The sequence below is a fragment of the Brachyistius frenatus genome, unplaced genomic scaffold (genome assembly GCF_029030835.1).
Source record: "Brachyistius frenatus isolate BFR_SWC_R1_liver_20210118 unplaced genomic scaffold, ASM2903083v1 Contig_317, whole genome shotgun sequence".
NCBI lineage: Eukaryota > Metazoa > Chordata > Actinopteri > Embiotocidae > Brachyistius > Brachyistius frenatus.
In genome coordinates this window covers 271,815-283,823 of record NW_027210916.1, presented here as the reverse complement: position 1 = coordinate 283,823, position 12,009 = coordinate 271,815, and the positions used below count along the sequence as shown (strand labels likewise).

Genomic DNA, 12,009 nt, shown 5'->3' with positions numbered 1-12,009 from the left:
AACCCGTTTTCCTTTCTCCAAGAACAGACTTTAAAACATCCCCAACCGGTTATGATTAAAAAAAACAAAAAGACAAACACCGAACATCAAATTTGTACACATAAATTTAAACAGTTCACAATAAAGAAGCTTCTCTGTTTGTGTGATACCAACACAGACTGATGTGTTCGTCTGAGATAGGACAGTCTGAAAACATGACCTTTGACCTTCTGAGTGACTGACTGACAAATGTGTTCTGCAAACCTTGAAAACCTCCAGACGGCCGGGTTAGAAATGTTAGCAGTCAGACGGGTTTATATTTAAAAGTAACCAAATTATTTCCTATGAAGGCACATAAACTAATCTGTAAAAATGTTTAAATGTGATATTTTGCTGAAAATGAACAAGCTACTTTCAACGGGCACTGCATTAGTTTTATTAATATTTCAAATGAATTCGACGGGATCATTAAACAATTAAAACAGGTTTTTATGACAGCGTTCGTCAACTGTGTGAGAATCCCATGTTACTGCAGTAAAAACTTTAATTTTATAAATAAAACAGACTTTGACAAAAAATGTGTTGCTGAATTTTTTTTTTTTAAATCACAATGTTTTATTCTCAGGCAAAAAAATTTAAAGTCCTAATAATATTACATTGTGACTATCGTGACTCCCAGCTGATCATTATATTTATTTATATAATAAAAAAGGAGATTTTAAGGAGCCTCGGCGCTACGCTGCGTTTCGAGTTACTTAGCGAAGGTTAGCATGCGTGATGATGTCATCGAGCCACCGACCTGGCGTGGTAGCTGTGGTGCCAGGCGCTGCTCATCGTGTCCATCGCCGCCCGCTCCGCCTCCTCATGACCTCCGGCGACCTTCGTCGAGTGCCACGAATGAGGACGAGACGCCGGCTCACTGCGTCTGAGGAGATAAAACAGACGTACAGGTGTGTTAAACATTCGCACATCCGACTCAGGCGAGTGAAACCGTCTGTTATCTTTGTGTCGCCTCTAACGACACTCGATGGGTGAAACAAAGACAGACCTGCTCTTCCAACGTCTTCATCACAGTGAAAATAAAGTCGGACTATTTGTTCTGAGGGAGGCGTCGCAAGAAAAAGGTGTTAAAGGATTTCTCAAAACTTTCCGCCAACGACACCGAGGTCAAGTTTCTGGAATTCAGAAGGATTACATGTCTGGAAATTTAGCAATTTTTGGGGAAAAAATAAGGTTTGGAGACATTTTGTCATCAATAAAATACACAGAAAACTCAACTGAAAGGGCCTGAAAGCATCCGGTTATTATCATTATCATAATAATCAGGCTGCTGGCTGGTTTCTGGATGTTTCTATGGATCATAATGATATGAACTGATGATATGAAAGCTCTCCAGGAGCTTAATCCAACTCTGGGTAAATTCATACATTTTTTGTTTTTTTTGTTTTTTAAAATACAAAGATCATTTTACAGTTTTGTTCGTAGCTCATCAAACATTTCTTCTGTGCTGAGGTCAGCATGCCAACAAACACTGATTAGAACGACAAACTGTCACTTCAGCGATACCATCCTGATGACATCACTCTTGTTCCTGCTGTGTTTCAATGGACTTCTTGTGTTTCTCGTTCGCTGACGTTTAACTGGCGACGCCCGTCAGCTGCTCCGTAACCGACTCTCACAACCGCCCGCGGTCACGCTTTCTGTTTTCACACCATGTTTTTCCTCCTTTTCATTCACTCAGTCAGCAGATGTCTGACACCGTTGCAGGGAAACAACCTCTGAACACAGAGCTCATCATCACACACACACACACACACACACACACACACACACACACACACACACACACACACACACACACACACACACACACACACACACACACACACACACACAAATACAAATTAACTGTCAGCTGCAAATGAATCTCATTGGATTTGAGATCAAAACACAACAAAGAGACCAAAGTAAAGATTATTATACGAGAGCAGATGAACAAGTTGAGAGCCGACTGCTCCACACGGAGCAGGAAGATCAAACCCTGATGAGGAACTGGTCCAAACTTCATCTCTTCATCATCATCGGTTCCTGAGTTCCTCGTGTTTGTGAGCAGCGTTCTGGTTCTGATTTCTCCGTGAACATGACCAGAAGGAACACGTCACATTTACTATCAAACTCTGGAAACCATCAACGGAGAATCTGGCGACGCTTCAGGAGGTCCGAGACCACGAAGACACGATCCTGGAGACGTGTCCTTAGAGACGTTCAGGACGTCTCCGTCCAACGCTGGAAGAAGAGCATCAGGAGAACCAGCTGGTTTTCTTTGAGGGTCGGAGTGAAACCACGGAGCTCTGCTGGACCTTCTGAGGCGTCCGAGGACAAACGTTCACTTCTAAGGACCCAAACTGGGTCGCCACGGTAACAGGGTTCTCCAACACGACAACACCATCGTAGCTCCTCGCCGCTCCTCCTCACCTGATTGGTCTCCCTGAGACGTCTCTCTGTTCCCCAGAAATGTTTCACAAACTTTGATGTTCGCTCTCTGATCAAGTTTCAGGAGTGAAAACCATCACAGACGCAGCAGAACGCTGCTCAAACACCAGTGGACCTCAGGAACTGAGGACGATTGGACCAGTTCCTCATCAGGGTTTGATCTTCCTGCTGCTCTGTGCATCCCTATATATATATATATATATATATATATATATATACATTAAGTCATTTTTTTTTAATGTTATTCAAGTCTGCTGTGTGATTAACATTTTCAAAAAAAGAGGAAACAGATACGCGGCTGTTCAAATTATAAACTGAAGCCTGAACACTGAACGCACCACATGAAAGTCCAAAGATCTATTTTGTTGTTTTTCTGGACTCTCGGTTCGTCGCCTTACTTTACGTAACACCATCTTTATCTATCTCTGATGTTGTACATGAAAAAGTCAATATTTGGTCAGAAACATGATTTCATGGTTCTTGTTCGGAGTATTAATCGTTATGACGTGGCCATCATGATCTTATAAATGTGTTATCTAACCAGTTAGGATAACAGCAGCTACAATAATCCCCCCGTGATCCTCGTCATATTTGACAAATCCTACCGCGATGTATTTATCCACAGAGATAAACAGGAAGTGATGTTATCGGACTAAGTAGGAGACGGAGACATGAAGGCCGGCGTGCATCTGAAGCACAGGAACCTGGGTAATGACAGGACGTGGCTGGAATACCTCAACGCTTTATCACTGCTGCTCTGCAGATATTCAGCTTCTTGTTTCAATACCACTTTAATCTGTTTTATGCCTCAAATTCAAACTCCACGTCTTTTTCTCTCATTCGGTTCACGTTGCGACGGCCGCGTACGACTCACGACGACGGGTTTCCAACTCCACGTCCACGTTGCAGAGATGCTCGTTGACAAAAGTCCTTTGAAAGTCAAAGCAACGCAGTTCAATCTCAGTCGAAACTATGAAAGCAACGACTCCATGTTAACTCGTTTACTTCAAGTAGAAATCTTAAACAAACTTAAATCTGGTTTCTTCTCCTGAATGATTGTCTCTCTCTGCCTGGATGAACCACCCGTCCCGTGTTTTACCTGGAGGTGAACCTGAGGACTTTGGAGATGAGGCCGGTCGCCAGGCCGTTGACGCTGGTCTCCGACGGCGACCGACACATCGCCCCGTCCGAGCGGCCCAACTCCGGTTTCTTCTGCTTCTTCCGGAGCTTCCTGCGATAAAACGCTTCCAGCAGCTCCATCGCCCTCGATTGAAAGTCCCCTTTAATCCGGTATCGTGTCTACGACTCTCTCTTCGGCCCTTCTCTACTTTTCTGGTGTCTTCTGTTACAGAGTCCTTGAAGATTTCATGTCTTCACTCTTCTGTGTTTCTTCTAGAGAACATGAAGAAAACTTGTTTTCCTCTTCTTAACTTCTCCCGTACATGTTTTATAAAACTTCCTCCACCTTTGTCGAGCACTGATATCTTTACTTCTTCTGTCACACCTTTCTCTGTACTTTCACCTGTTAATCTAAAAACCTTGCTTTCCTCTCCAATCTACAAATTAAATCCTCTTTTCAGTCCAAAAAAAAAGTTCCAACACTGCCACCAAATTCCTGGATTTATCCATCCAGTGAAATCTCCCTCCTCTCCCGATCTGGTCAGGTCTGCCTCTTGGCTGCAGCTCCAGTGTGCGGCTGGCGGGCCGGGCCGGGTCGAGTCGTGATGTGTTGGCCCCCCGGCCCCCAGCTCGTTAAGCAAATGAAGCAATTAAGCGTCATTAGGCTGTCATACGATAAAAGCATGAAGTAAACATCCTCGGCACGGCTCGGTCTGGACGGTGGCTGTTGATGTGGTGTGTGAGATGGAGGGAGGAGGGAAGAGAGAGGAGGGAGGAGACAGGAGGGAGGAGGGAGGAGGGAAGAGAGAGAAGGAGGGGGGGCCAGTAGCAAGAAAGAGAGGGAGGGAGGATGGAGGCAGATAAGTCTGGGTGGGGATGCTGAGGAATGAAGCCGCGACAGGACTGATAGAGAGATGGAAGAAGAAGGGAAATACCGGGACAGATAAAGAAAGGGAGGAAGAACGCTCCTGTTTTACACTTTAGGACGCAAGCAATAACAAGTGTAAAGGTGAGGTAGAGGAGGTAGAGGAGGGTGAGGAGGAGGAGGTAGAGTAGGGTGAGGAGGAGGAGGTAGAGTAGGGTGGAGGAGGAGGAGGAGGAGGAGGAGGGAGGACAGATAAACAGAAGCAGAGAGAGAGAGTTGTTGAGAAGCAGCAGAAATGGATTTTGCAGCCGCGGGCAGGAAGACGTCTCATGATGCAGCATGTGGTCCAAACAATGACCTGATTATTATTGACTGTTAGATTATCACTGTGAGAAGGACCGGAGTCCAAGAACACAGGAAGACACGCTGATTCTGATTAGGGATCACTGATTAGAGCCATGTTACATATTAGTGAAGTGAGTCATCAAGTGAAATTAGCTGACAACCGTTTTAACCTGCGAGCAGGTCGCTCTCCCACTTGAGTCCAGAACAGAAACTCTGCAACTATCGTATGACTGAGATTACAGTCGTGAATGTTTCCCAGACGATGAATCCTACTGACTTTGGTGTTCCCCTAACTGCTGCTATCTATGTAGGTCACAACCTCAGACTGGATATAAAAGTGTTCGTAGCTTCAGGTCTGTAAAATGGTTCCGATCCAGAAGTGTCTTCAACTGCAATACCAGCGAGTGCCACTAGAGGTCGGCTCCAAAAAGCCTCCGGCTCCATAGACTCCCATTCAACTTCTCTCATCAAATCCAAAGTGAATAAAATGTGTCCATCAGTTATCTCGGTGTTGTTAGCTAAAGTCACTCCTTCTTATTAGTTTTCTGGAGGTCCATCTGAAAATAATCCCTCATTCATTAGAAAAGAAGATTCAAGAAGACCTGTTTTTGGGGGCGTGTCTGTATGATTGACAGGCCTGTGGTGCAGTCAGGTTACAGCTATTGGTGGGCGGGACGTAGTATCGTCAGGTTTCCGATCAGATCGGTCAGATCCACCGCTGGCTCCTCCCCCAGCTCGTCCAAATATGGTCACTTCCTGCTCCAAACCGCTCCGAACTAACAAAGATGGTGACGGACAGAATCTGAACTGGAGGACTGATAATGTTCACAAACCAACGATGACATCACTGATGGTTGATGACATCACTGATGGTTGATGACATCACTGTTCGTCATAACTAATGGCACACGCACACATTCATCTGGTACCAATTCAGTGTCTCCATTTATCCTCCAGGAAATCCTGCAGTTTCCGTATGAATCATTAAGCCTCCATTTCTTGGACCCCTCAAACCTCATCAAAGGCTTGAGGTGAGTTCCTGGGACCCTTCGGTCTACAGTAGTTTGTGACCGACCTCTCACATCAGAAACAAGTGGAGCTGTAGGAAGTTAAATCTAAAGGTACTCAGCTGAGTGAAAGCTCTTCCCAGCCCTCCAGCAGGAGGATGTCATGGGAATATTGCATCCAGCAGGTCTATGTGTTGAATGAACATGAATTAAACAGCATCTAAAGCTCTTATTTTGACAGCTGATGTAGTCCTAGTTTCTATATTCCAGTCACAGACGGTCTGTTCTGGAAACATACGCAGCTTTTAGGAGCTTTTAGGAGATTTTAGGAGCTTTTATCTCCACGGTTCTCTAAGTTCAATAAATACATAAAAAAAGACCAGAACTAAAATATTTCTGTGATGTGTAGCAGGATTATTATCACAGGAAGTGATTGATTACACATTTATTACTTGATCAAGTAGTGGTAAAAAAAATTAAATTAAATTTTTCTGTTTTGACTTGCATTTTTTTCTAATTCACACAATTTTACTCTAAAAACACATTTTAAACTCCACAAATTACATCAACATTTTTAAGAAAATCCGATGCAAAATCAAACATTTTGGATTTTTGAATGCAACAATCACAAAAAAACTTGCAGGGACTGGCCAATATCTCAGTTAAATAAGAACCCACACACACTCACACAAAAATGTCGCCGTATTACATTCAGGTTGCTGAAACATGAACACACCTCATCAATTACAGATAATAACTATATAAACCACTAATCACTGTCACCCAGTTCTCTGTGTGTCTTTGTGTATGTTTAAAATAATCTCCGGTCAACAACGCAGCACATTGTTCTGCAGGATACTGACAGCAAGTAAAAGCATCAACAATAATCATCACCGGGTTCAAAGCCCGGTCCGACTGAGGGAAAGCCTCATTTCTGAGGCCCTGGTTCAGGTCGGGGTCGGGCATCGGTCAGTTTGGGTGAAGGCGGCCAAAATAATAGGAAGTCAATGCAATTTATCCTCACAAGGATAGCTGCACAAACTTTGTGTGTGTTTGTGTATACAGGGTGTGTCTGTCTGAACAAGGACCTTATCTGTTGCCGTGGGAAACTGCTCTAGTCCACAATAATCATCTTTCTGATCTGCCTGGGAACCAAAGTTGGAGAGAGAGAAGTGGCAAAAAGCGTGGATCCAAAGAACACACATTAACTGTGTGTGTGTTTTTAGTGTGTCAAAACATACGAGTGAAACAGTGTGTATGTGTGTTTGATGCACTTCTATTACTTCTGCTACTAGTCTCTGATTGGCTGGCAGGTGTTAGTTAAAATCACAGACTGGATGTAAAAGAGTTCGTAGCTTGACGGTGAAAAATGGTTCCGATGCGGAAGAGCATTAAGCTGCAATACCAGCGAGTGCCACTAGAGGTCGGCTCCAAAAAGCCTCCGGCTCCATAGACTCCCATTCAACTTCTCTCATCAAATCCAAAGTGAATAAAATGTGTCCATCAGTTATCTCGGTGTTGTTAGCTAAAGTCACTCTTTCTTGGCCTGTCAATCAAACAGACACGCCCCCAAAAACAGGTCTTCTTGAATCTTCTTTTCTAATGAATGAGGGATTATTTTCAGATGGACCTCCAGAAAACTAAGAAGAAGGAGTGACTTTAGCTAACAACACCGAGATAACTGATGGAGAACACTTTCCTAAACGTGATAAACAACAGAATCCACAAACCAAAAGTCTAAACATGACTGGACGCTGCAGCGAAGCCTCCAATTGATTGACAGGTTAATACAGGGACTGACCAGACGGCACTGTTTGTCCTATGTGTGTGTGTGTGTGTGTGTGTGTGTGTGTGTGTGTGTGTGTGTGTGTGTGTGTGTGTGTGTGTGTGTGTGTGTGTGTGTGTGTGTGTGTGTGTGTGTGTGTAAGGGAGTTTGCTTGTATTGCAGTAGTGTGCGTGTATTTTGCACAGCGATGCGATGATGTCGTTTCAGAAAAATGTGGTGATTCAACTAAAGAAACATCTGAAGAGGAAAGAGGAGTGAAGTGGAAAGGAGAGGAAGGAAAGATGGTAGGAGAGAAGAAGGAAAGGAAGGAGAAGAAGGAAAGGAAAGATGGTAGGAGAGATGAAGGAGAAGAGAGAGGAGCAGGTGGAGTGAAAAAAGCTGTGTTTATAAATCAGTCTGTCTGTCCTCTCCAGATTACCACCCAGCCTCATGGGGCTCTGATGGCCCACTTCCTGTTTTTGGATGACCAATAGAAGACAGGCATTGCCTCGCCCCCCCTCCACTCAGCGGTATCTGATAACCCCCCAGAGCCCAGGGAATTGTGGGAGAATGGAGTCACTCTGCCTGTTTATGTGAATCTATGAGACCAACGGTTGAGGACATTTTAATCACAGAAAACCCGTTGTTGTTCACGGACACTCAGCTGACTTTGAAACTGCAGGAAGCTGGTGTGTCAGCCTTTCACAATAAGAGCACGGTGGTGCAGTGGTTAGCACTGTCGCCTCACAGCAAAAAAAAGGTTCTGGGTTCGAATCCGGTCCTGGGCCTTTCTGTGCGGAGTTTGCATGTTCTCCCTGTGCTTGCGTGGGTTCTCTCTGGGTTCTCCGGCTTCCTCCCATCATCCAAAAACATGCACCTCAGGTCAGGTTACCTGGCGCCGCGCTAGTGGCAGCCTGCTGCAGCATCTCCCCCTGAGAGCCCCCCTGCTGTAGTGAACACATTTCCCCTCGGGGATTAATAAAGTGTATAAAATCAAATCAAAAAAAAAAATTTACACATGTGTCTCAACATATTTCAACTACTGTTTTAGTCACGTTAGCGCCCCTTTGAGGCTGCGATGTTCTTTACACACACACACGTTGATGTGCATTCAGGTTTAAGTCCACATTAGAACATAAACACACGCAAACAAACACACACACACACACACACACACACACACACACACACACACACACACACACACACACACACACACACACACACACACACACACACACACACACACACACACACACACGTCCTGGGCCTGACCTCCATATTAGGATGAAACTGGCTGCAGCCAAATGTCAGTATTTATAGACTCTGTCTGTGTGTGTGTGTGTGTGTGTGTGTGTGTGTGTGTGTGTGTGTGTGTGTGTGTGTGTGTGTGTGTGTGTGTGTGTGTGTGTGTGTGTGTGTGTGTGTGTGTGTGTGTCCAGCTACTTTTCAATAGCAAATACATTTTCTAGGAAACATAACGCCGCTTGATTACAATTCTTCTTCTTGGTTGCCCTTAGTGAACTCGCTGCTCTAATAAATATTTATACGAAAAAGCTCAAATACACGTTTACTTGAAAGAGGTCACTTTCCGTGAGTTACGACCCGACTACATTTTAGCATTTTGGTACGTTAGCTCATTGTTTTGGATTGTGGGCCTGCAAACTTTAATGCTTTGGTTGATTCTCTCGGCTCTCATCAGTCTCATTTTTGGCCACATGAGGGAGCTGTTTTCACCGTACTCCATCTGCCCAGGACCAAACAGCACAAATTCACCAGCTGATACACTAAAAAAAATATTGATTTGCTAAGTAGCAATAGTTCTGAGAACAATAGTTGGTGGAGAACAAAAAAAGAGCTGAAAGGAAAGGAAAGATAAGATAAGATAAGATAAGATAAGATAAGATAAGATAAGATAAGATAAGATAAGATAAGATAAAATAAGATAAAATAAGACTTTATTAATACCACAGTGGGGAAATGTAGTTGTCACAGCAGCGTAACAATACAGGTAAGAAAAAGATAAGTATACAGAAAGAAAGAAATTACAAATACGCATACAATAAAAAAAAAAAGAACAGAACAAAAGGATTTTTTTTTTTTTAAATATACAAAAATAAAATAAAGATGGACTATAATATAAACGATATTGGACTGACATTGATCAGGTGGACACATACCCTCCAATCTGATGATAATGCTGTTGAATGGCTGCAGGACGTGTAAATCAGTAACTGTCTGTTTGCCAGAACACATTAAACACAGTAAAACATGCTAAAAACAGCAGGTTTAAAGGTTGCTGCTGGACGAGACCTCTGCAGAGGAGTGTTTCCTACAATATTAAGATTGTTAGTGTTAAACTTTGTTGCGCCAAAACCTCCAAGTTTTCACCATCAAGGGAAGTAAATATTAAACATTATAGTTCAACAGCAACGCAAACCCCTGAAGACACGGGATCAGTGTCAGAAAGGTAGGCCGAGTAAATCTGGGTCAGTGGGACAGATGAGGCACTTCAACCTGGTTTTAGTCTCTTCAGTTCAATCTCACTTTGTTAGAAGTTGTTTTGGTCACAAAGGTTGAATTTCCAGAAAAAAACACGAACAAAATGATGCACATGACGTGAACATGATGAGATGAACAACAGTCAGACAACCTCATTTAAAGATCACGTTGTCTTAAAAAAAAGTAAAGTTGTACAGAGCTTCAGTGATGCAGCTGATGAAGATGCAGAAAATTCTAGTAGCTGGTTACCATGGCAACTCCATGCAAACCACTTTTGTTTTCCTGTTGATAACGGTTTGTCCCCTCAGCAACAAATCAAACACACAGAGGAAGCGCAGACAGGAAATCCTCGCACCACGAGCAGAGACCTCCTCAGCTGACAGTAGCGAGCCCGTCACTCATCCGACATCACTTCCTGTTTGAACCCGCCGGGCGTCCGACCGACCGACGTTCAGAAAAATAAAGAGAACTTACGGACGCTGAAAACAACTGTCATCAAATGCCGGACAGGAAATCCCCGTCAGAGACAGAAAGACTGCAACCACAGACACACGCGCCGTCTTCCTTCCTCTTCTTAATGTCTCTGGTTTAAAAACGCTCCTGATGTATAACAACACACTGAACATCTTCTAAGTCTCGCCCCTTAGTTACTGTTGCTACGGCTGTCGAGGGTTTCGTTCTTGCTTGGCTAACATGACGTGTCGGGAAGGAACGACTCCTGTGTAACATGCAACGTGTTTGCAATTAAAGTACAAAATAAATGTATTTATTATCAGTTACAGTTACTGAGAAAAAATATGAAATCAAATTGCAGAGTATAATTTTAAATGTTGGTGTTTACAAATCCAAAAGGATTCTTTCAAAAGATGCCCTGCGTTCCAGTATCCATATTAACATACTATTTAGTACGCCAGTAAAATATTTAATATGTTTCAATATTTTCAACATGAGATGCCACAAAGTACCAGGATGTTCCACTACATCCGGTCGTATTCTGCAGTCTGCAGCTCAGCGTGATACTCTGGATGTTACCCACAATCCTCTGCAGCAGAAGATAGGTCACATCAACAGTGGTGGCGCTAAAGCTCCGCCCACAAAAGGAAGAAGGAGGAGAAGAGGCATTAAAAAGAAGCGTACTCATTCCAAATCGCATCCTTTCTCTTTTTACTTCAAATGTCGGGGGTCAAAGTTCAACGTGCATTTCTATGATGAAGTATTACGTCCCAGTTGTTTACATACTACATGCAACAGGACGTACTTTTTAGAGGGAGCTGCAGTATGTACTGAAAGTACAAATAAATAGTATGTGATTCCCAACAGTGCTCACATGTCCTGTTGCAGTAAAAGACAAATGCAGCCAAAAACCATCAGACAACAACAACAACAACAACCTCACTGGACTTCATCAGATGTAACCGGACAGCTCAGAGCTGGTTGGATGTTTCATCTCTGGCTGAGTTTTTAATGTGTCATCTTAAAAATAAATCTCCATGCTAGAGGAAGGTGAGCGTCCTCAGCAGCTGCTGCTTCACATCTGGATCCTACATACAAGCAGCAAGAGGTCAGCGTCATGTACTACAACAGAAGAGACTTTTAATGTGTTCATGTGTTCGGTGAACAAAACACTGCTGCAGATACCAAGTTCAGCAGCTGCGGTCTAAATGAGCCCAAATCCAAATCCAGCAGGACCGAACCGATGAGATCAACCTTCACTTTGTACCGGCAGTCAGGACAGAACCGGACGGATGGACTCGGGGTGAAGGCTGGGTTACAGGAAGCACACTAGTCAGACAAACATCAGATCAAACTGAACCCGACTCTTTAAATCATTTAAATATAGACGGTTTCTCTGACTACTAAAACATCCAAAGCTTCACTGGCCTGATGGTCCAACGTGTTGCTGAGAAAGGACCGGACAACTGCTGTTGGATGGA

General features: G+C 43.6%; 1 protein-coding gene across 1 annotated transcript in view; it reads right to left on the bottom strand.

Moving 5' to 3' along the window:
* shroom3 (shroom family member 3) overlaps nt 1–12,009 on the bottom strand; it is a 61,509-nt gene that overhangs the window by 23,298 nt on the left and 26,202 nt on the right. Inside the window, exon 4 of the mRNA XM_069723124.1 lies at nt 779–904. Coding sequence (XP_069579225.1) covers nt 779–904 — 126 coding nt within the window. The remainder of the gene's footprint in view (nt 1–778; nt 905–12,009) is intronic.